Genomic DNA, 24,524 nt, shown 5'->3' on the forward strand with positions numbered 1-24,524 from the left:
TCATCGAGCATCACATTCTGATTCCTTCTCATCAACAGCAGAGTGATCCGGAATCTTGGCTAAAGCATCCTCTCTGATTTGTTTATTCTGAGTCTGTCGGTCATCACTGGCCATCTCTTCAGGGAGCATTGTAACCAGTGTCTCAGGCTTCACCTCTCCAAGAAGAAGCTTTCTTCTGAAATCAGGATTTTTTGGATCCTTAACATTGAACAAGATTGCTCTATACCGAACTGCCGCCTTAGCCCCCTTGGAAGGACCCATGTTCTTGTACAGCACAGATTCAACCGAAACGGCTACCCCAACAGGGTCACAAGCACTAACTTGCACCTTCTTCTCCATATCTTCAACCTCGCCAGCAACTTTAGTAAAAGCCTCTAGAAGACGTTCACGGACCAATGCACGTGTAGCATCAGAGCATTTGATCTCCGCAGCAGACACACTCTTTCCTCGTTTAGGAGGCTGAGGTTCTCTTAGAGGTTTCTTCATGAAAGGAAACGCAGGTTGTTCCTCTCCTTCAAATTTTCTCTTCTTGATGGTTCTTGATGGCGGCGCCTTGAATTTCTTTGATTCAACATTTACAAGGTTCTTAATTTGGTTTCTTGACAAACCCATGATAATAAACTCAATAAAAAATGGACGAACGATGCTTGCTTTCTTGATTTTTGTGGTTGGTTTTTTTGGAGAGGGGCTTAATGAATGAAGAAGAAAGTTGCAGTAATAAGAATCAGTCACGAACAGAGAGAGCAAAGTGAGTTTTGAATACTTGGTTGATTAGGAAATTACTACGTATTTATAGGAGATGATGATTTCCAAAACTAACTTTTGTTTCCAAAATCGTTTCCTTGCGACAGAAGAATTCTACAAGTTAGTTGGCTTCATATATCAATTAGGAAACCTGAACACCGTTAAAGCTTTGAAGTTACGCGCTAATAAAACCCTAGCTGGCCTAGTGACCGTTGCAGATAAGTCGGCTAATCGGTATTATTTATTTTTTATTTTTTCGGTAAATAAAAATCTACAAGAAACGAGCCAGCCGTTAATTATAAGATCAAGATTTTGGATTTTTGCGCAAACAAGATCTTTGCATCTGCATTCATAAAATTAGCTAATTTTATTGCGTGAATTAAATGAAACCTCAGATATAAGCTTCATAGACAACCTTGCCCAGGTTGAAAACAATTTATGCATCAAATTTTAGTTGTGTACTATGCGAATAAAATAAGCAGTATATTTTACTTGCTTGACAAGTTGATGGTTAGTGATTTCTGTTTACTCTTTATCTTGTCTTCAGAAATGTAAATTCTTATCTTTTCTTTCTCCTTACGTTCCTGTCAAATGGGGTACTATTTTTGGGTTTCTACTGCTGTCATGTTGTTCAGAAACCAACTGTTATTAGTCCACTTAAATTACTTGGTTGAGCTTGATCATCTTCAAAGCACCTTTCTAAAATTGTTCCAAGTGAAGCTTGAGTTTTGCCCAAAAAAAAAATCCAAATTTGAGATATAAATCTTGGTGTTTGATGGTACGCATGAAGCCTGCTTGAAAATCCGTGGATGTTGTACTTCCCACAATCTTTATTTCTCAATATCCCTATTTCGGAAAAGTAATAATTAAGAAGTGTATTTGTATGTAATCTGATACGAATGAATTTAGATAAGAAGAAGTAGAAGTCAAAGAAGTAGAAGTCGAAGAAGTTAAGAAAGGAAGGAAGAGTTCTTTTGCTGAAAATCTGTTCTCCATTATCCAGATGCTTTTGGCTATTTATGGCCTTACAAACGTGACAGATAATGTAGCAAAACAACTGCAACAACAAGGCAAAATAATCGGAAACAAACATGCAACCATGCTACCACTTATGCTTAAGTTAAGCAGCCTATTCGTCTAACTACCAAACTAAGTTGACTAAGTCTACCGTCTTGACCATCTCAACAAATATGACTATATCTTCTTCATCATCAACGCTGCTTTTGGCTACCCACGAACATATTGCATGCATGCATAATTTGCACGTATCATAATCATGACAACAACTCTACGAAATCGGCTTTGACATGCAATGTATGTGTGATTTTGGTTGGTCAACATTCACTTGAAATGTTACCGCACAAGGTGTTTGGTGTATTCAACAAAGTGTTTGATAAAAGGTCTCAATGAGGATCCTTGCCCCAGCACTCTTCACATCTCTAATATCTGTCAATGACTTGGCATGACCCAGCACTTGCTGATGATCTGTTCAGATGACACAGCACCTAGCAGGAATTCCCTACATCATCATGGATAAGCTCAAGGAGGGTAACAAGACAAATGAGAGCTGTCATTTGTAAAGGACTACTCATACCAAGCCCTTAGATCAAGTTACTATTAACCATAGGATGAACTGACAGCTGACAGCTATAAGAAGTACTGGACTTTTCTTGCACATTAAGAAACGTCCTTGATATGATAAAAAATGAATGAACGATTAAGCTGTTTGTGCATTCATATTTCTTTCTTTTACTATGTATAAGTGTTGTTATTTAGTTAGATATTTTACAGCCAATCAACTAAGAGGGTACTCGAAATGGGGTCTCATTAAAGAAGCATGATGAAGATGTAAAGAAGAGAGTAGCCATAGGTGAAGCAGTTTTGGAATCTTTCAGAGCAGTGTATACGGATCAGGTTAGTTTTGAGTTTGATGGTCCTGAATTGCAGAAGTTATGTCGGTCTCTTCCTTCTGAAAAAATGGTTTGAGCTGAAAAGGAGCCAGCGTAAGCTGTTAAGTATAGTGCAATAAGAGTTGCCAAAGAGCCAGGCTTACTGCCATTGATCATTGAATCAGACGCAAAAAAAAAAAAATCAACTTGGCCTTAGGCAAATGCTGCAGCAGCTCCACGGAAGTCTGATATCCAAGAAGAGATTAAGGATAGAAGCTTTCTCAAGATCTGTTTTGTTCCAAGGAGTTGTAATGTGTCTGTGCACACCATTGCAAAATGTACTTGTAATTTTCAGATGCCTTTAGTTAGTTTGGTTGAAGAAGTTCCCACCAGAAATTTGGTTGTATCTTATGAGCTGTTCTAATGAAATTCTTAGCTTCCGGAAAAAAGAAAAAAATGTTTACAGGCAGCCAAGCCCGATCAACTCAAGACAGTAAATGGATTAATCAACATTCCTAATTTCTTATAATACATTCATTAAAGCAAGCCTACGAAAATAAGCTTATTTGCAAATAAAAGTTCCAACATTTTTTAATGTAATTTTTACTGGTGCATGGCTGCAACATCAGCTAGCCCAGATGGTCATTTTGGGGCAACAAAAATTTATATGTATCAATGTAAGCAATATGAAATTTTGTTTATTCAAATACAAGCGCATCTATGGGAGGAAAAAAATGAATGATGTGAGACAATATTTAAGAGTATTAATGAAGTAATGAAAGTATCATAATGTCAGTGTAAAATATATGAAAATGAAACAGTACAGTATTAAAAAAACATGATGCGAACCAAAATCATTGTGCGTCACATTCTGATTCCTTTTCATCAACAGCAGAGTGATCCGGAATCTGGGCTAAAGCATCCTCTCTGATTTGTTTATTCTGACTCTGTCGTTCATCACTGGCCATCTCTTCAGGGAGCATAGTAACCAGTGTCTCAGGCTTCACCTCTCCAAGAAGAAGCTTTCTCCTGAAATCAGGATTTTTCGGATCCTTAACATTGAACAAGATTGCTCTATACCGAACTGCCGCCTTAGCCCCCTTGGAAGGACCTATGTTCTTGTACGGCACAGATTCAACTGAAACGGCTACCCCAACAGCGTCACAAGCACTGACTTGCTCCTTCTTCTCCATGTCTTCAACCTCGCCAGCAACTTTAGAAAATGCCTCTATAAGACGTTCACAGATCAGTGTACGTGTAACATCATAGCACTTGATCTCCATAGCTGAAACATTCTTTCCTTCTTGTTTGGGAGGCTGAGGTTCTCTTAGAGGCTTCTTCATGAAAGGAAACGCAGCTTGGTCCTCTCCTTCAAATTTTCTCGTCTTGTTAGTTCTTGATGGCCATGCCTTGAATTTCTTTGATTCAACACTTATACGGTCCTGAATTTGGTTTCTTAACAAACCCATGATAATAAACTCAATCAAAAATGGATGAATGATGCTTGCTTTCTTGATTTTTTATGTTCATTTCTTGTTTTTGGGGGGCTGAATGAACGATGAAGGAATGGGCAATGAAAGAAATCAAACCACTAACAGAGCGAGCAAAGTGAATATTGAGTACTTGGTTGATTAGGAAATTTACTTATAGAAGATACAATTTTTCAAATTCTTTTTCCCTATGATAAAAGAATTCAACAAGTTAGTTGCATCCTATATCAATTAGGAAACCTCAACACAGTTAAAGATTTTGGCGCTAATAAAAAACTAACTGGCCCGGTGACCGTTAGAGTTAAGTCGGCTAATTAAAGTTATTAACATGATTGCGGACTCTGCTTTTCAACAACATATGTTAATATTTTTATTTAATTACTTGGGGAAAGGGTAAATGAATTTTAGAGTAAAAGAGTAAATTCTCATAAACAAGAAACATAACAACAAAATTCGGTTATAATTTTTATTTCAAGTTATTAAGTTATTTTATGGATTTATTGATCTCTTTCATATATAATTCTCAATGATAGTGAAATCCTCAAGTTCGGATTGTTTGGATCCATGATTAGAGCTCAGATTGTTGGATCATGGAACTTAAGCTGCGTAGACACTCTTGCCCAAGTTGAGAACAATTGATAGAGACTTAAGTACGAAGAAATTAACTGCATTGTTTATTTTTGCAATTATAATGCAATTATCACATAGGAAAAGTGAAATTGCAATATGATAAACAATGGTAGAATGCGTGGGTACCGTATGCCTAGATAAAATAATTTATGACTGTTTTTTAGATTTTTATAATTGATCAAGAGATAAGATTAATTGTAGGTATTTTTCAAGCCTTCTTAATTATATTGTAAAAGGAAAAAATGGTGTATAAGTTCTAAGCAATGGTGTGTATGTCTTTATTTGTTATCATCACACCCTAAAATAGAACTTTATTCAAATTTATTGATCAGTTGGAACTTCCCTTATAACAATATTTTTTCTTACTGTTTAGAGACTGTATAAACAAGGACATACAGTCTATAAATACTCAACACTTTTTGCTTTTATGTACTTTACTTTTATTCATTGGATGGAAAATTGAAGTGTCATTATTAATTCTGTGCAATTATATTGATTTCGTATGAAGATGATGAGAAGTTTGTTCTTGATTGTAGCTGTACTGACAATTGGATTGATATTACTTGTTTCTTATGAAAATGGTTAGTTTACTTTATAGAATTTTTAATCCGGTTATGTGATTACTTATCCTTAATCACATATACTGATTATTTTCTAATTTTTTGTTTTAGGGGTAAGATTTGGTGGGAGTTCAGTCTTTTCTGCGGAAACTTCAAATTTCGAACAAATCACTACTACTTTTCCCATTTTGCAGCGTAAACTTCTAGTTGCTGGTCTGTGTCATGCTACATATGATACTCCAATTAACATTATTACAATACTTTCTTAACAATGATGTTGTGAATTAATCTGGACAAATTCATATGCAGGAAATGCCGAGAACCCAAATGAGTATGTGAATGTTAAAATATAAGATTACACAAGGCCAACTGCAGAGCCAACTTATGAAGTGATGGGTTTGTTCATATTCATCTCAACTGTGACTTTTGTAGTGTGATGGTTTCAGCTCTTCAAATTATTATTGACAGTATTCAGGCATTTTCCCAACTCGAATATTTGTGCCGTAAACACCGCGAAAACCTCTTAATTTTGGCCCTATAGTACCATTTCGATAAGAAAATAGTATGGCATCATATGTTGTACTAGTGATTTGATTTAAGAGTTTTCTGCAGCCTTGCATGAGAATGATTATGACTTATGAGGAAATTTTGGCTTAAATGCATCGCTCCGAAGATAAAAACTAAACGAAATTTTCAAAAAATTCAACTGTTTGCAGATAAATGATTCTTATTTTTCCAGAGTGGTAAGTTCTTAAACAATGATGGGTACTGCATCTTGCTATAGCCATGTATGTTACATCTTGCTGTGGCAGATAAATAGAAAGAATGATGTTAAAGTGACACAAATTTTATTTCGCGTGGCCAAGCTCAACATCCTTTGCTGGGGATTCTTCAATTCTCTGCTTCAACAATTCCACATGCTCTTCCAAAAGGTTGTTTTTTGTATGACTGATGGTCTTGGAATCGGGTTTCCTTTTCTCAGCCTCGACTGCCCAACTGTATACTATCATGCCAAGAACAGCTACCGTCATCCCTAATATGTTTTTCACTGTCAGCTGAGAATCAAAAAGCAGCCATCCTAACGTTAAGATACAAACTGTTTTCATGTGGCCTAAAACTTGGAAAGTTACTGCCGAGAAACGTCCAATGCAGAGATACTGGCTCACATTGCAGAATACAGCTAACGAGCACGAAAGAAGTATAAAAAGCTGCACGAATTGCAATAATTGATTTAGTAAGATCTATGCATCAATCACGGTAAATGGATTTGTTAATGATGTGTAAGAAATACTTACAAATGCACTGGAAGAAAAACGATAATTTGACAGAAGTTTGCCGCTGAGATAGTAATCAATGAATGGACCGAAGACAAGAAGGGAGACTGCTTGTATTGGAGCTGTCTTGCTAAGCAATTCAAATGAACCAACGGAGTACTTCTTCTGTAAGGAACCTATTGACTGTTCAAAAAAAGTAACCACAAACAAAATTCAATGGCTGATAATTGAATCTCTGGCTCTGAACTCCAGGAACTTATATACGCAAAGCATAATGAGTTCATTTTACAGTATTTGAAGTCATTCGATAGCAATGGTGAATTCGAACAACTAAAGGCTTCATATCCTGGAAACTTTTATCAAATGTTTGATATTTCTGCCATCGGCAGGAAACAATTACTGTCCATACGATAAGAGAAAGAAGATGACACTTACAATCTGCTGTAAGGATGTAGAGAAGACTGCAACACAAGCACAGATAAACCCTTTGGCATTAACCTTAACGTCAGTCACTGTGCAGACTCCAACGCCAACAACCACCACCACCACAGCCATCTTCACTTCTTTAGAATACTTTTTGCCATGGAGAATCCATTCCATCACACAAACCACCGGAATCATGCTTAACTTTGAAATCTGCAGCACAATTATGATGATGTAAAAGGATCCGCTAAACATGTGCCCTCAGAGCACAGTTAAAAATAGAAGATTGTACCTGATAAAATCCTACAGAATTGAGCATGAGGCTGAAGTTCATTCCGCTGATTGATGTATTGGCAACGATTGAGAACCAAAAAAGTTCCCAAAAAGGAACATGTATTGATGCAGAGTTAGAGTAACCAGTAGCGTTAGACACCAAACCAACAAGTGCAGTAACAGCAAAATGAAACCCGGTTAAAGTTGTAGCTGCAGATTAACTCACTTTTAGTTCTACAAAAACAGCAACTAACAGGATCGATTGATTGACTACTCAGATCAGATTGAAATGTTTGAGATTAATAAATTAATGAAGAAAAACAAAAAGAAGTAACTGACCGAAGCCAAAGCCAAGACCACTAGGAGACATGAGCTGCTTGTTAGCCATGATAATGCCAACAGAGCTGACAATGTTCATTCCCCAGGCTCCCACATCTGATACTGACGATGATGATGATTTGCTCTCCTTCTGCTTCTGCACCTCCATTGTTAACAAAACTCTTCCTCCAATGTGCTGAGCCTGAGAGTGACACTGCAAAGCTTATTAAGAGAGTGGCAAATTGAAAAATGTAAATTATTAACAAATGATTGATGTCAATTGAAGCAAAAGAACCAGCAAGCAACAGACTGTACAGTATAATACTAGTTTAAATTAATTGATGCGACAAACAAGATACCACTTGAAATTGCTTGTCCTATATTATTTATTGATTATATATTTAATGATGAGTAAAATAATTTTTTGGCATCTTATTCTTTGCTTGCTGGCTATATCAGCAATTGGCATGTGAACCCCATATGCCTCCTATTGCCCCAGCGAAGGCAGAGTTTATGAAAATGGGATAAAATGTCACTTTTTTATACCGTTAAGTTCGTTGTCCACTCTTTCACTCTTCCTTGTTGCTTTTTTTTTTTTCACAATTTTTATTTTTCTACAAGTTGACTCAAGTATCTAAAGTTCAAACTTCACAGTCTTCATACTTCATCATAAACAACGTGAATGAAACAAGCTTTGTGGGTGAGATAATCGCATTATCTCGGTTAAATTGATTAAAGGTAAAAACCTTTTCTAACCCAATGGTTAATTATATAAAACCTAATATTTATTATCTTTAACAACCCTACACAATTGTATCAAATAGGAAACCAGTGGTTAAGATTATATATGACATTTCATAACAATAAATATAATTTAAAAATCCTTTGTCCTTAATCAATGCGCGTGAATGTACAACAGCAGGATCTAATATTGAGGGAAAAAATAGAGGAGCCAAATTTTTTTTTTTTTTTAAATTATGCATAAAGGTTAATACTCGTTCTTGCTATTGTCGAAGAAAAGAGTCTGTTATAATTGAATTGAGCTCACAGAAGGAACGCCCATTGATAAAGATGATAGATTACATAACTAAATTGCAAAAATTGAATTGGGCAACACAAGCTCAGTTTCACAGTATCAAGGGAAGGGAGCAACCAATACTGTCAGTACACACAGATGGCACGTGCATTAGTTTAGCTTTATTAATATCTAAATTGCCAGCAAATACCTGCAATACGATCACATTTTATTTGGCTTTTCTTTTGGTATTGCTGAAAACTTATAAAAGATCAGAGATATTGGGGGGGGGGGGGGGGGGGGGGTGGGATTTGGTGAACTTTTTCCCATCTATAACACGGATACCCTTAAAAAATTGCATATTTGACATAATGAAGCAATAATTTGTAAAAGGACACAAATGTATCATAACTGTAATTAAAGAAACTAAGACATTAACATTCCCCACAGATAACTCATTCTGGGGAAGAGATTGTTTATGATATAAAATTTTAATGGTAGCAATCAGACAGTAACAAACAGAGCATTGACAAAAGCATCAAGTCGTGATGACAACCTAATGCCTAACCGGAGTAGATTCATCCAACACACTGAAATGCCTATAAAATTGCCGAAATCCACCATTCAGATGCTGACTTCCCAACAATCCTATAGTTTACAGGAAAGCATCCTTCTCCAAAAGCTTTAGCACATCATGTTGGCTGTTGAGCTTGGCAACATCTATGGGAGTCTTGCCATCCATGTTCTGCAGAGTTCTGTGGTAACAGAAGATAATTATAGTAGAAAGAATTAATCTTATAGCGATTTAAAAATGCTATAAAAGAGAGACGGGTGTTAAACAGTATAGGGGGTGTTAGCTTACACAGCAGCACCGTTCTCCAACAGAAGGGCTACACATTCCTTCCTGCCATATCCAGCTGCATAATGTAGGGCAGTGTTCTTGTTCTTATCCAAGGCATCCACATTTGCTCCGGCCTCAAGTAGGATTTGAGCACACTTCACCTGAAAACATTCAAGTGCATTTGCTTAACTCCATGTCATAAAGCTTCTCCAATTTGCCAATGAAGTTTTCATTAAAAAACTAATTTGAAAGTGACCACAAATATCCCCAGGGGATGAACAATTGATCCCACAAAACATAGAAGTTAGCTCAAACTGTCTCTAGGAAGGCCCGATCAGCACAAATACTAGTTTTCCATTGGCTTTATTGGCTGGACTATAGAATGCCTAATTTACAGATGCAACAATTTTATTTCAGGTTAGTGTTTCTCCCAATTGGGAATGAATCTGTCCACACTGCACGTACTGATACATGGTGGAGAATACATGCAACATTTGAAATACGAAACCACCAGGCAGGCAGGTAATAGAGAGTAGACATATTGGCCGGCAATCAAACCACTAATCTTCCCACCTCAGTGATTTGATAGGCCAGGCAAAACCAAAAACTTAGGTGCTTTCTTTAACCACATGCCAATATTTCATTAATATGGTACGAAACACAAATAAACCTTTACATCTATGTTCAGGACTCCTGAGATTTGAAGTTAAATATGGTCTCTAGTTGCCAACCTTTTTTTTTAAATAAGAATTAATAAATATTACTAAGAATACGGAAATTATAAGGTGGACCAGCAGTCCACAAAGGCTAAAGCGAGCTAAAGAACAAAAAATAACAGAAAACAGCTTCCCATCCAGTGACAAATAAGTTACTATTATGCAATATCACATAAAAATTTTTAACCACTAACAACAGCATTATGTTAGTTTACAAATGCGATACAAACATGCATGCAGCGTCTCCAGCAAACAGAATCCTTTATGGATAAAATTCTTAAACCATAAAGCCGAATTAGCACTTCCTCAAGTAAATAACCAAAAACACAAAACGCTAAGTAATATTTAATTGTATCCAAATCATACACCATACCTTCAAAACTCAAACAAAAAGGAACAAGAAAAAATAAGTAAGGACAGGTAAGGTTCAGATTGCTTTACCTCACCATATCCGCAGGCAAAATGCAATGCTGTCCTTCCTTCTGAATCTTCCTCATCTTTATCAGCACCAGCTGCCAATGCATTTTTCAAACCCTAATTGAAGAAGAGTACGAAGAAATTAAATTTTTAGCAAGATACTTAAATAAAGTACATTGCATCAAATGTATACACTAAATCCAATAGCATCAGCACAACATAAAACTGGAAATAAACCTGGAAACAAGAATTTCTGATAAATAATAATGAAAAAAAAACATGTACAAGTTCTATTTTTGCTTGATTCAATAAGCAGAACAATCACACACCAGAAACTCTCAACTACAATTGAGGGGGAGGACATAAACCTGACCTTAATGTCAAAGATGGACAGATAATATCAGATGATACATATTCTCCATTCCGCCACCAGCAGGTTTAATACTTAAGCCAAGAGCAATGTCAAAACAGGAGGAGGTCAAAAAATACACAAAAGAATCTCTGGTCAAGAAGGTGCATTTAGATGTATCATGAAAGCTAAATTGTTACATTTTGTTTCATAAAGTGCTTTCATATGTACTTTAACGTTAATGAAATAGGCCATTTCTCTGATGAACTCAACTAGAGAGAGAGAGAGAGAGAGAGAGAGAGAGAAACAAAAAAGACCAAACGACATGCATTTAAGATATTTTCATGATGTTGGCAAACCAATCCCTCAGTTAAATAGAAAATCAATATAGGGGCAATTTAAATATTACAAACATTAATATGTCATGTGAGCCAGAAAGAAAAGATCACTTCATTGAGATAAATAAGAATAAAGGAGGATAAAAGCAAGTTGAGCCATACCTCAGCATCACCAACACTGGCAGTGTGATGAACAATTGACTCATCCTCATTTCCCACTTCTTCTGCTTCATCTGCCCCCGCATTATCAGCAGAAGTGGTCGCATCCCCACCAACTGCAAGACCCATTGCTTCACCCAATTTCTGCAAAACATCTTTATCATTCCAGTACCTGTGAGAAGACAATTCATTCTCCATTACTCAGTCAGATGCATTATAACAAATGAATGCACAAATGTTTACCAAGAGCTTAAAGAGAAATGGTACAAAACCTACAAGCTTATATCAAATAATATATCACAGCATTTCAGTTACTCACTTCATCATAGCAGATGGTCCACCAGACTCTATCTCATCCAAAATAGGCTTCAAAGAGGGATCTTCCTTGATTTTTGCCATTCTTTCCTCGATCTGGTCTTTTTTTGTAGGGTTTGTCAAACTCTCCAGCATATGAGACATTGATGGGTCCTTAAAGATCAAACATAGATTATGGCCACAATATGAATCGCACACCAATAACATCATTAATATTTTCCTTTTCACAAGAACAAGGCAAAGCACTATGTATATACCTGCATTAAAGCATTACCAAGGCGCTCAGCCATAGTCATAAACTGAGGATTCTGCATAACCTGTTGCATGGTGGAGTAATACTGTGTTGTGTCAAACTGTGGAATACTCTCCTCAGCATTTGCACCATGCAAAGTTTTCTGAAGTTGCTCGGCCATGGAATTGAATGCTGGATCTTTCGCAATCTGTTCAGCTAGTTCCTTAATGCTCGGATCCTAAATTATCACACCACAGTTTAATAAAATCCCAAACACCACATCATGAACAAAGCTACAAGAAAACACTAAATGAAAAGTTCAAATCAATCATTCAAAATTAATAGAGAAAGCACTAAGCATACATTAAGAAGGCCACTCATGGCGGAGAAATCAAAAGGATTTGGAGCAGCGCCACCAACTCCTGGAAAAGCACTTGCAGCAGAAGCAGCAGAAGCAGCGGAAGGCGAACTGGATGAGTCTCTAACAGACCCCGAAGTTGCTTCTGACTTAGGGGTCGATCCTTCTGCTTTCTTATCTACAATCACACATTAAAAAACAAATAATTTCAATCAATCATTCAATCAATTAAAAGAAAAACCTAAACCCTATTAATTATGAAGCTTTAAATTACCAGCGGGAGCATCCTTGGTGGGAGGAGACGCCATGCGAACTAAACAGCTGCTGAATCTAAAAAAAAATCGAAAATTAGCTCAAACTTCCTTCCTTTTTTAATTAATCAAAAACAAAAAAGAACCCTAAAATTAGCTAAAAATTAAATCTTTTAGGTTATTTTGAATGAATTAGAAGAAAACTGATCTGGGTTTAGAGTTACCGGAGAGACTGTGAAGGAGATTGAGATTAGATTGGGTTTTAAAATTAAGAATAAAACCTATGTACTTGCTCCCCACCACCGAAATATATATACGAAACAATACAAAACACCTTTCGCCCCCGTGGGCCATCTCAATCCTCTCCCTCTGTTTTCTTCACAATCAGCCTATCACTTATTTTATCATTTTGCCCCCTCTAATTTCTTTCAATTACAACTCCCCCTGCCCGGCCCATTTTCCCATGCGTCGGGTTCTTAAAGCCCATTTTATAATTTTTTAAAAGTAAATTCCCAAATTTATTTATTTTTTTTCCGTATACTATAAATTTTTAATTTTTTTTAACCAAGGGCAGAGTCCACCCACCCCACTCATAATTCGAACTGAGATGGGCAGCTGAGTAGAATAGTTTGAAAAATACTCAACCAAGCCTCTGGAGTGAAATGATAAATTTACCCTTTTCAAATACTATATAAATGTGAATCATGATATATTTACCCTTTTCAAACACTATATAAATGTGAATCATGCTTATAAGACTCTTTTTTTTTTTTTTTTTTTCCAAACAGGTTTCTTCGGCCTTGAAACGAATGAAATGGATTAATTTGATATTTTATTATCCATGCATTTATGCATTAAATTTTACATGTCGTGGTAATCCAGCACTAATAAATGACGTTTTATTTGTGAAAGTAGCTAAGCTAATAGCATTTGCGCAAAGAAGATATAGAGGAGAAAAGTTTCTTATTTTAATTTCGTTAATAATAATTAAAATATTGAACGCCTTCTTATGAAAATGACTGCTTTACAACATCAATAAGGTAACAACATTGATCTCATCAATTATATGTGAAGCATATTCTATTATTCTTCGTTTGGTTCTCAATTTAGTCATTTAATGGCATTTCTGGTGGGGGTTGATTGGATTGATTATTCTACAACTCATATAGTTGTTACGAGAATAAAAATATTGCGAGGGTTACACTGAAACTTGGTGCATTCATCTTGTGGCCAGCAAAATTCAGGTTCTTCACAAATGTTTACAAACTTTGCTCCCCCTTTGCCATTTGGCTAGCATGCTGGCAATTCTTCAAAAACTCAATTTCTCCAACAGTTACACATGGATTAAGATCTACAAAATCTGGGATCTTAAGAACTAGCTCGCGGGGGACAACTGGAACAACTTCTCGGCTTGCTCTGGGAAGAAAGTGATGAATAGAAATGCACCTGCCCATTTGATTAAGTGAGCATATAGTATACAATCAAAGAGCTGAGGTGCAGAACAATGTGGTTGTTTCATTGAGTAATGGACTTACAGATAAGCACAGTTCCAAGTACAGCTGAAATCTTGCCTTGAACTGTAACCAAACCAGCTTTTCCAGCATCTTGCAGCTCAGTGGAACCTACAGAATCGAATGTACCTACAAAACAGAAAAAAAAAACAAAAAAAAAAAATTTCTCGTATGCTTGCTTACTACTAAGAGCTAGTCTTAAAAGGAGTGTTAAGAGCAAGGGCTTTAACCCGGTTTCACGGTTTGAAGCCCTGACATGATGCATGCTATGTTTTGGAAACCAGCCTCCTCTAACTTATTGGCTGCAGCAGCAGACCTTGACATTAAAAAAGAAACAAAATCCCATCAATGGTTGCAAGCAAAAATGACCAACTTATGTGTGAAGTAATATGGAAAAGAATGCTTCTCAGAATCACATTAATAAAATCTGATGAAGGATGACAACTATAAGAATGATCCAACTGTAGATACAACACAGGACAATGATCCTCCCGGTACTGAAGTTCTTGAAGTTGAATGTGACCATTGCCCATCCCGGAAACTTTCCTCTAAAATGGCTGCTAAAACTCTAATCCTACTCTGTACTAAAACAATCAGCTGAATATGAAAACTGACCTCAATCCTTCCTGGCAAACAACCAACAGTTTACTTTCGGGAGAAAACTGGTTCTTAACTGATTGCACGAATTCGGGATTCTGTTTTGTAAATGGAAGCCCGAAGAATAACCCCGAAAAATTGTTGTGCACAGTCCTCTTTATAATTGTCCCTGCGCCAACAGAAACCAAAATAAGTTTTGAGTAAGTGCAAGAAGCCATACATAAACAACACACAAAAGATGTAGAAGGAAAAAATATATTACCCAGGTCATTGTCTTGATTCTCAATAAAAAGAGGCACATGATAAGATGATTTTATATGAGCACGATTATACTGAGAGTTGTCACGAACATCAAGAACTGCATAACGCTCCACGGCTATAAGATTCTTTGCTTCTTCAGCATTTACATAGTTTACATCAGCTCTAATCTTCAAATTTCTCCTGCAGATTGATTTTCCTGACACTTTTCTTCCAGGATGAGTTTCAAATTGCAACCAAGTTGTCCGCAATTTGCTGTAAACACATTCTTAATCCATTCAACTTTAGTTTCCCAGCAGATGAGTTATAAAGTCTCTAAGCAATATATATAAATATGTTACCAACATCATCACAGCAGACTGTCTATCTTAGTCAAATGACCATATTTTAGAAACTGAACACAAAATGTAACTTTTGAAAAGATAAACATATATTTTTTGAGCTTGAACTTCCTTTTTTAGAGGCTAACTTAAACAAAGTACAAGATAGATTTTCATATACTCTCTTTCTCCCCATTTTCTAAGCAACCAAATGAAAGGTCAAAAACAATTTCAATAGAAAATAATATCAACCCATTGAAAGAGCAACAAATTAAGCAGAGTCACAGAATCAGAGTTGCATAAAGCATAATAAGGTAGGCCTGAAAAAATTAAATTTCCAAAAATATTTGTTCAACGTTGATGAGCAAACAGCATACACAAATATTCAAAGAGACCAATCATTATCAACTCATACAAATTGCAATCCCGCTTAGATTTTAATCTAAATTTTACATTTTGTGCTTACTTCATGAAACCTGTTCTTGACACTTAGTAACTGAGAAGAAAACAAGGCAATTGAGTTTCTAATGCTTGCACTAAACATTTTATAGTTTCTCCAATATGCAAAGCAGGGGAAAAAAAAAATTAATTCAGCAATGCTGTGACACTTTCTCGGCTTTTGAAATGGAAAGAAAATTTTTTGTTACCTCCGTGAAGGAAGAAATGAACAAGAAGCGCCAATCCCTGCCATTGGAAGAATTCTTTAGCGCTTTCTCTTCTCGCTCTCTTTCCCTTTCTCTACAGTGTAGTTAATGGAAAGCAGCTATGAGGTGGTAGCCCACGAAATTCGGTAGCGACAATGGGTTGCCGCCACGTGGAAATAAGTGTTGGATATATTTCTTCGAGGCTCCTTGGTTCAATCAAAACATAAAGGGTGGAACTTTTCATAAAACTACATATGGTTTGGCTTAAATGCAAATTAGACACTTAAATCAACTTTTCTTCTCCAACCGGATTAGATATAGTGATATACAGTTCCAAGCACCGTTTAAAATGGTAGATTTGGCCCCAAAAGTAGTACATATAAATTCACAATCTAAATTTTAAAACATAGGGTCGTCTGCTTTGAAAATAACTACAAATAAACGACTCCATACCACTCTGAAATTATCTTCTTATCTAAATGTCTTAGTCTTTCACTTTTTTGCCTAATAGATTTTTCTTACCGCTAATGACTCGTAAGTTTAAGTCGTTAAACTTTTCTCAACAAAGCTTTCTTTAGACAAGTTACTTAAATTTTATGCGCTGGGATCAATAATATATATCAGAAACTAGTCAGCCAACACGAGAATTAACAAAGAAAAAGTTGCTTGCCAAATTCTATCTTTATAAGTTGAAGGTACTCAGTTCAACAAAAAAAATTTGCATCATAATTGAGAATGATACAAGTAAATGGGGTTCTTCTCATCCTTATGTCGCTGCATTCATCGTCCTTCTCATGTGTCCAGTGATGGAGTGCAGGTGCTCACTCAGTCTGCGCAGCCAAAATTCATCCGTTGAGAGACTCAAACACCAATTCTAGTTCCTCACTTCCCTGCAAATTCAATTCTCTATTGATTATAATCTGCAAGTCAGTCGAAGCAATTCTTCTTCAGTTTTCTTTCTGCTACTTCAGTGAAATTATGGATCATTCGTCAATCATAGCTTTATCTATGTGCTGCTGCTTTATAACTGTTTTTCCAAGTTATTTGATGAGTGGTAGCTCAAAAGCTAGGACTGAATTCTTCTCCATTTGATTGGAATTACAGTCACTCATATATAATCATAACTATCAGTCAACAGTTGTTGCAATTACCTTTATATATTTCCAATGTTAAGTAGAATATTGCACAATGAAAAAAAAAAACTTCAATCCAAGTATCCGAGCAAGTAACCAAACCAAGATAATTCTCTTAAATTTCAAATTGTCACCAAGGAATGGCAAGTGACTCAAATAGAATAAATGACATCTAAACAGAACAACAAATTGACGAAGCATATTTATTGCAATCATCCATTTGGAATCGAAAAACTTACAAGTGAATAATGATGAAAGAGCACCCAAGAGTATGTTTACATCTCTAGAAACAAACATACAGCCAGTGGAGTGAAACAGTGACTAATTCTGTCTCATTAACCTGCTCGTCTTCTTTTTCAACATTAGCAATGAGAAATTATTGATCAGCAGTAGATCTTTTCTTGGTGGTATATGGGTAATATTCCTTGCCATTGTCTATTCTTGTAGTCTGACCACCAGCATCAATTAGAGAAGAAGTAACTGCCAGTGCGGCACCAGCAGAAATTGCTGATGAAATGCTCTTTCCTGCAACATGGAGAGAACATCAACCATTATACTATGTATATTGATGAAAAAGTGGACAATATTGACAGCTAATATGCACTAGTGATTGAAATCACTGTTCAATCAAGTGCTGGGGAATGGTAAAAATCATGAACAATCTTTATGGCCTATAACTCTGTAAAACAACCTTTCCATGAAAGTAATATCAAAACAGGTTAAGAAGCTAAGTAGGAACATCTCCTAGTTGGAACAATGTTCACTAATCAGCATCCAAGCAATTAGATCCGCATCTTCAAGGTAATATGCCTGAAAAATTCTGCCTTTAGTTCATCAACATTTGAAGCTTTTGAGTGGATGTGAAAATTAAAGGAATCATTTTGACATGTTGAAGATTCAAAATATGGGCAGAAACTGAGAGAAAGACACGAGGATAAGGTCCCAAACCAATGGATTACAGCAAAAATTTGAGATAAGTGATAATAGCCAACTCCGTGATATATTAATCACGATTTTGGAACAAGTACCTAAAAAGGTTGTTATCTAGTGACATTAAACATCATTCCAGGAAGAAAAATTGAAATCTAAATCTAACCAGCACCTCTTAATCAACAGAGGCAATTTTTTATCTTCGTTTAGACTCTGCATACCAGATCTTGGCCGCAAGCATTGGCATTTCAACAAGAACAGCTAGTTATGACTTTATATTTTATGTTCCTCACAAGAAAAATACAAAAACTGAAAAAAAAAAATACAAATAAAGATACAAGAAAATGCAACGAAATTGATGTAACAAGAACAGCTAGTCAACTGGAAGAAAGCATTTAATGTTTGTTATGTACATCTCTCTAGACAACAGCTAATCATCAAACCAAAACACCAAAATGAGGAAATTAATGTAAACCATGCAAGTCCAGAAGGACACTAGGTTAACTACTCTTTTCGTATCTAATTCATTAAATTCTTGACAGTAAGAATCAAAGCAAAAAGAAAAAGCTGACCACCTAAAGAAAGAATTATCACCTTTGTAGCCCAGAACGGTTGCCCCAGCAACAAAACCTCCAACGGCTCCATTGACAAAGTCTCTCTTCATCCTGTAATGCTGAACTAGCTGCTCAACACCAATGTAAACTCCACCAATTGCAGCAAAAGTCATCCCATAATTACCCATCATCTTCAGCGTCCTTATCAACCCCGGAAGTGCAACTCTTCTCTCCACACGAGGCACGTCTTGCCAAGTAGCGACGACGGTTCCAAATATAGTTCCAGAAACTAAACCAAAAGTTGCCCCCTTAATTGTCTTCATCATCGGAGTATCCTCATCCTCCAAATACCTAAGCTCTGAAGGATCCATTGCTTTCTGCTAACCAGGTACCAATTGAATTCACAGACAGATCATAAACCAGCCATCAGATCACATTCCAACCTCTCGCTAAGACTTACATTTAAAATGAAAGAATTTTTTTTTCAACAAAATAATCAAAATAAGTATTTTATTCATTTACAAAACAATTGAAACAATCTAACCATAGGGACGCCTAAATCATTGTAACATGGCTTAGTGAATACATTTACCACAGAAATCAAATGAAACATCAACAATATGCTAATAAAATTAACGCCTAAATCAAATTAAACGAACCAAGAAAAATGCCTCTTTCCTTAAAAATTCGAAACAATATGTCGTGAATATATCAACATTGAGAGCAAAAAAAATCCCAAGTAATTTAATTTGAACTAATCGGTATAAGCAAACCCTAGAAATGTGCCCAGATAAAAATCTAATTTGAACTAGGCATTTAATAAAAAAAAGGATTTTTCAACGACTTAATAAATTAGTAAAAATATTTAAGAGCTAAATAGGGAGAAATACCTGATCAAGATTGAATTTGGAGAAGCCGATTTTCAGCTCGAAGTGCAGGAGAGGAGTTTAGACTAGACATTGAACTCGTGATGTAATTGAACTTGTTTCTAGCAATATGCGTATTGACTACTTTACCCCACGATCTTCTTCTTTTTCACCGTTTTGGGCCTTTCGGGTGTTAAATACTGACCGATAAGTTTAGGTATTTTGAGTTACAGTCCAACATCTATGCAAAGATTTTTTAATAATTTTATATAACATTTCATCTTAAATCACCTTTAAGGAATTATTTTATAAATGTTTTGAAATACTAGTTTTAACTATTATTTTTTAAATTATCAAAATCTTCCCTGTAACTTGATTCATTCTAAAAAATTTCATTAGATTATGAACATAATCTATATTTTATAATTCAATATATTTCTTTTTTTTTTTAACTTATGAATTACCTCTTTATCGTACTCTCAAAATCTATTATCAGGCTCTTATGAACAAATAATATTTTTTTTTTAAAAGACTAATGTTTTACTTTCAGTTTTTCAAAGGGAAAAAAAAGTAGGTTTTGCAACATATTCAATGAAAACAAATGTTGATTATGATGACTTATTTAATAAAACTCGATATTATAGTCTGTTGAAGTGAAATATAAAACTTTGTGTGGAGCTTAACGATAAAATTGATTATCCAATTAGAAACTCGGATCCGCTATGAGCTTGATCCGTTAACCCGGAACCAAGTTGTCCCTGGTACAAAAACGCAGCAGACTGCGGAGAGAATTTGAGAACGGAGGACCGAAACTCAAAAAAGAACAAACGAAACGAAACCGAACCAAGAAGACATAACGAAAGCTCTTTCTCAGTTCAGGCACTGGAAGGGGGAAGTGAAACATGCAGAGCCAGGAAGACATACGAAATCTTCCCATCGACATCACATTCTCTCGTCTCGGAGGTAACGAAACCACCCGCCCTCTTTTTCAATTCCACTGCTTACTTTGCTGTTTCTCACTAGTTTTTATTATTGATTTATTTATTTCGATTTTTTGGGGAATTTAGTTTTTATTTTCTGGGGGTTAATGGGGTTGTTTTGTCTTGTTGTTTGAATTGTGAAGAATGGTTGGTTGATCGGAAGCGAATACCGTCTGATTGGAGAAAACGAATGGCTGTGATCAGAACTAAAATTTCTAAGGAATTTCCCTCACTTCCTAAAGATATTGATCCTTATTTCCACACCCTTGACCCTGAAGGTACCTTTTTTTTTTTTTTAATCTCTTGTCGGTTTTTTTTGTTTTTAATTCTTTCTGGGATCTTAATTAATTGACCTAATTGGTAAAGAGAAGGTTTTTGTTTTCCTTTTCATGAAAAAAAAAAATTCAATATCTCAGCAGTTACAAACAGGGCCGCAATTGGTTTGTTTCTCCAATCTCTGGGCTTTTATTATTGTTGCCTACTTTGGGTGTGTTTGTAACTGCGCGCTTCACTAGCAGAACTGTAGTTTGTATTTGACAGCTAGTTATTCTATTTCATAGCAATTGTAGAGTAAAAGAGGTTGTATGATGAATGCAATTTTTTTTTTCTTTTTCCCAGGAATTGATTATTTGGAGGCCAAAAAAATTTGTGAAAAACTTCTGAAATCAACCCCAGAAAGCCGGAATATATTTGGCCGACTATCAGGTGCTGCTGTAAGACACTATGCTCTCTCTCTCTCTCTCTCTCTCTCTTTTTGTGGTTCTCACTTGTTGCTGTAGTTGCATTTGTGTGGTAGTTGTTTTATGTATTCAGAATGTTTTCAACAGGGTTCTTGGGAAGCAATTGTGCGTTCATATGAGAAAGATCATATTTTTCTCGGTGAGGCTGCTCAGATTATGGTTCAAAATGTAAACTATGAGATGTGAGTGTATCGCACTAAGCTTCTTCTTTTGATATAAATATTGGAGTTAAGGTATTGCTATTTGATAAGACAAAATTTCTTGATGGAGTGTTTGAAAAATATGAAGTCCATTTCAGAAGAAACAAGTGCAAAAGATTCAGCAACAGCTAGCGGAACTTGATCGCAAAGAGGCTGATACAAAAAGAAGCGTGGCTCTATCAGCAGCTAAATATGTTGAGGCCTGTCAAGAACTTGGGTTGCAGGTAACTTACAATAAGCATGTTACTGGTGGTTGAGAAATTGGTTTGATCTGTTTTTTTTTTTTTTTTGGTTTACTCTATGTTTTGTAAGGACAATTGTCTCTCTTTGCAGGGAAAAAGTGTGAGGCATGAACTATTGGAGACTGCTAATTCGCTTCCAAGCACATTTAGCAGGATTTTGGAAGTCATAAGTAGTGATTCGATGTCACAGGCTATGGAATATTATTCCACTTTTGTCAGAGACGTTCACACTCACGCGGAGAAGGATGTAAGACAATGATTGTTATTTGATTTATCAACTGATTATGGTGGGCACACGATGCCCAATCATTAGTCCTGAACAAAATATATCCAAATGGAGGTTTAAGTCATTTTGATTTTCTTCAATAATTTGGCCTTCAAATGTGATTGCAGAAATCGGTGGCTGTCTTACTGAACTTGAAAGACGTTCATGAAAATCCCCCATCAATGAATGTCTCTGCTGCTTCTGAGATCGTTGGTTCTGTTGATGTTCAATCAAGCTCTAATGATAATCAGATTGTGGGAGAGGACACAAAAGCTGCTGGAGATAGCATTGACTGGGATATTTCAGTTGACAGTCCGCAGATTGATTGGGATATTGGTACTGTGGAAGAAACAGAAGATGCTGGCAATGGCTTAGGTCCGTATGAAATGGTTAATGCTAGCGAGTTCTTAGAGGGTCCTCAGGAAACTGATCAAACTCCATCAAATAAAGAGGGCAATACCTTGCCTGCTGCACTTTCTGCTTCTGAGGTATCATGGGATATTAGTGTTGACACTCCTCAAGTTGATGTGATTGACGATGCTAATCCGCCAAATATCAGCGTGGAAAATCAGAAATCTGTTCCAGATATTTTAACCCAATCCCCAGGAATCAGTGAAGACAGAAGCCAGCTACTGGAGACAGAGTACAGGAATAAGATTCTTGATGATTTGTATGAGGTATAATTGAACGCATCATGTATCTGATCAGCTCATGCCACTGTAACTGGTTTTTCCCCTTTCCCCCTTTTTGGCGATTCTTATAACTCACTCTGTAAAGAAATAGAGAATCAAACAGCATGGACTCAAATACTTTTTTACTCTGTCAATACATCACTGCATTCCTAAATCAAGATTTCATGCTTGGATTTGCTGTTATCTTATCAGATCAAAGCATTCTTAAATCAGCGATTAGTGGAGTTAAGGAATGAGGAGACTTTGTCCTTGCGTAATCAAGTCCAATCGGTTGCTCCCTTGGTGTTGCAGCAGTATTCTCCTGATGCTATTGAGACAATGTTATCTGATGTTTCCTCGGCCATTTCCCTGCTGACAAATAGGAAAACTCGGGACCTGATCATGATTCTCAACTCCAAGAGGTGCCGCAGATAATTTAGATGGGTTTGAGCTATTTCTTTTAATTTTTAATGTTTATTTTTAGATGGACTTCCAATAAATATTTGGAAGTTAGCTGATTTCCCACATCTTATCAAGTGAAATCCCCTAGCACAATAACATCTAGTCAATCAAATTCTTGCTTTTCAGTCAAGTGTAACTAGCGAAATGCCCGTACTAGAGAATTTAGTTGGGTAGCTTAGGACCAATTTAGTTTGCAAACTGCATAAGATTCTTTGTTTTTGAAACCAAGAAATACGAAAAATGCATGTGGTTGGGTATTTTCAAACACAGTTTTCAAATGTGGTCCTAAAATAATTTAACATTTTGTTTGTAATAAAAAGGCTGCATTCCTTGGTTTTGTTGAGATAGTATCCAAACTCTATCCTAGCCATGTAAAATGTTCTTGAATCGCAAACCTTAATGCCTCTTTTGTTCTGTGATGAATGCACTGTATGTCTTAATAATTTTGTGATCATTCTGTCAATACATATTTTAGTACTGTAGTTTTTTTTAACTGGATTTTTCCCCCCAGTGCAGTCTAGAGGAGTTTTTAAGTGTGTTGGCTCATGTTATAAGGAGTCATGTTTTTCACTTTATTAGTTTGTATTTATGTTTTGATCTGAATTACAGATATCTAGACAGACTAGTTACTGCATTGGAAGCAAAGAAACATCATGAAGTGAAATTGAAAGAAGGTTTGAAGGACTTGGCTTCCAAACGCATGGAGCTTCAAAATGCTTTATCTTCATCTTGGCCGAAGCAGGTTTGTATCTGATATGATAAACTAGGTATATGCTCCCTGGCAAAATGTAAAATCAGAATTGCTGTCATATCTTGTGTCATTCATCATTTTTCACGCGTGTTCCTCCGACCAGTATAAAAGCAAAACTAGATAACTAAACTTCAATTACTTTCGATTTCACGATTTTCTTTTCTTCATACCCCATTTGTATTGGTGACCACCCACATAAAAGCTTTTCTAAAATGAGGCATTTAACTTGTTTATAAATCTTGCCTGGTCAATAGTCCTCTTGCTTGTTTTCTTGCTCTCTCTCTCTCTCTCTTAAAATGACCAGAAAATTTTGTATGTGTGGAAGAGGGCGAAAAAAAAAAAGAACAACAAAGTGTTTATACTTGAAAACAATAATTTGGTGGTTAAAATTTTTTCGCAGAATTTTAATTAACTGCTCTTTAAATTGCAGGAAGCAGCTCTTAACAAAACCAGGGAGCTAAAGAAGTTATGCGGGGGTACACTTTCATCCATGTTTGATGGAAGACCTGTGAACATAATTGGAGAGATTAACGCCCTGCTGAATAGTGGGATTAGTATGTAAATTCACTGAGTAGATACTGATTAAATTCGCTATAATAATATATTTGAAAATGGACAGGAGAATGAATGTGGAATTCTTTTTTCTTTTTTTTTTTGGTGGTAGAATTCTTGATTTTCTTGTAATTTATTATAGATGTAAACCGGAGCCTTATTTCCCAATTATTTTATTGTTGTATTCTAACAGTTCAATCGTCATACTTGATCAAATTTTGGACTCAATTCGGATGGTTATTACATTGGTGCAAGA

The 24,524-nt window shown here is 35.9% G+C and overlaps 7 protein-coding genes across 10 annotated transcripts; 1 reads left to right on the forward strand and 6 right to left on the reverse strand.

Annotated features, from left to right (window-relative positions):
• Positions 1–612, reverse strand: LOC18039408 (transcription elongation factor TFIIS). The gene has a single exon (XM_006429758.1). The coding sequence runs from the start codon at positions 610–612 to the stop codon at positions 1–3; it is 612 nt and encodes a 203-aa protein (XP_006429821.1).
• Positions 613–3,487: 2,875 nt separating this feature from the next.
• LOC18039409 (transcription elongation factor TFIIS) lies at positions 3,488–4,102 on the reverse strand. Its single transcript, XM_006429759.1, has one exon. The coding sequence runs from the start codon at positions 4,100–4,102 to the stop codon at positions 3,488–3,490; it is 615 nt and encodes a 204-aa protein (XP_006429822.1).
• A 1,932-nt stretch (positions 4,103–6,034) lies between these two features.
• On the reverse strand, positions 6,035–7,885 carry LOC18039787 (UDP-rhamnose/UDP-galactose transporter 2). The gene is made up of 5 exons (XM_006429760.2): positions 7,623–7,885; positions 7,303–7,493; positions 7,023–7,223; positions 6,609–6,770; positions 6,035–6,521 (listed from the first exon to the last, which is right to left on the reverse strand). Exons 1-5 carry the CDS (start codon positions 7,768–7,770, stop codon positions 6,162–6,164), a joined length of 1,062 nt encoding a protein of 353 aa, XP_006429823.1. The 5' UTR covers positions 7,771–7,885; the 3' UTR covers positions 6,035–6,161.
• A 1,078-nt stretch (positions 7,886–8,963) lies between these two features.
• LOC18039788 (ankyrin repeat domain-containing protein 2B) lies at positions 8,964–12,937 on the reverse strand. The gene is made up of 9 exons (XM_006429761.2): positions 12,817–12,937; positions 12,616–12,671; positions 12,347–12,519; positions 12,009–12,221; positions 11,756–11,904; positions 11,440–11,608; positions 10,615–10,707; positions 9,479–9,618; positions 8,964–9,371 (listed from the first exon to the last, which is right to left on the reverse strand). Exons 2-9 carry the CDS (start codon positions 12,647–12,649, stop codon positions 9,272–9,274), a joined length of 1,071 nt encoding a protein of 356 aa, XP_006429824.2. The 5' UTR covers positions 12,650–12,671; positions 12,817–12,937; the 3' UTR covers positions 8,964–9,271.
• Positions 12,938–13,645: 708 nt separating this feature from the next.
• Positions 13,646–16,005, reverse strand: LOC18037912 (rhodanese-like domain-containing protein 9, chloroplastic). The gene is made up of 6 exons (XM_006429765.2): positions 15,926–16,005; positions 14,963–15,213; positions 14,719–14,869; positions 14,334–14,419; positions 14,128–14,232; positions 13,646–14,038 (listed from the first exon to the last, which is right to left on the reverse strand). The coding sequence occupies exons 1-6, from the start codon at positions 15,967–15,969 to the stop codon at positions 13,968–13,970; spliced, it is 708 nt and encodes a 235-aa protein (XP_006429828.1). The 5' UTR covers positions 15,970–16,005; the 3' UTR covers positions 13,646–13,967.
• Positions 16,006–16,654: 649 nt separating this feature from the next.
• On the reverse strand, positions 16,655–19,534 carry LOC18037913 (outer envelope pore protein 16-3, chloroplastic/mitochondrial). Of its 3 annotated transcripts, XR_002904974.1 has the most exons (4): positions 19,430–19,534; positions 18,580–18,916; positions 17,295–17,580; positions 16,655–16,812 (listed from the first exon to the last, which is right to left on the reverse strand). XR_002904974.1 is itself a non-coding variant. In XM_006429768.2 (3 exons), exons 2-3 carry the CDS (start codon positions 18,908–18,910, stop codon positions 17,432–17,434), a joined length of 480 nt encoding a protein of 159 aa, XP_006429831.1. In that variant the 5' UTR covers positions 18,911–18,916; positions 19,430–19,534; the 3' UTR covers positions 17,149–17,431. The 3 variants fall into 3 exon arrangements, 2 of the variants coding, with proteins under 2 accessions (XP_006429831.1, XP_006429830.1); XM_006429768.2 differs by lacking the exon at positions 16,655–16,812 and having other exon boundaries at positions 17,149–17,580; XM_006429767.2 differs by lacking the exon at positions 16,655–16,812 and having other exon boundaries at positions 17,245–17,580; positions 18,580–18,919.
• Positions 19,535–20,108: 574 nt separating this feature from the next.
• Positions 20,109–24,464, forward strand: LOC18038452 (CDK5RAP3-like protein). Of its 2 annotated transcripts, none has more exons than XM_024182341.1 (10): positions 20,109–20,368; positions 20,529–20,663; positions 21,004–21,098; positions 21,213–21,307; positions 21,414–21,549; positions 21,659–21,814; positions 21,961–22,509; positions 22,717–22,925; positions 23,575–23,732; positions 24,147–24,233. In XM_024182341.1, exons 1-9 carry the CDS (start codon positions 20,308–20,310, stop codon positions 23,717–23,719), a joined length of 1,581 nt encoding a protein of 526 aa, XP_024038109.1. In that variant the 5' UTR covers positions 20,109–20,307; the 3' UTR covers positions 23,720–23,732; positions 24,147–24,233. The 2 variants fall into 2 exon arrangements, with proteins under 2 accessions (XP_024038109.1, XP_006429832.1); XM_006429769.2 differs by having other exon boundaries at positions 20,111–20,368; positions 23,575–23,707; positions 24,147–24,464.
• The last annotated feature ends 60 nt before the right edge of the window (positions 24,465–24,524 follow it).

Source organism: Citrus clementina, unplaced genomic scaffold (genome assembly GCF_000493195.1).
Source record: "Citrus clementina cultivar Clemenules unplaced genomic scaffold, Citrus_clementina_v1.0 scaffold_6, whole genome shotgun sequence".
Taxonomy (NCBI): domain Eukaryota; kingdom Viridiplantae; phylum Streptophyta; class Magnoliopsida; order Sapindales; family Rutaceae; genus Citrus; species Citrus x clementina.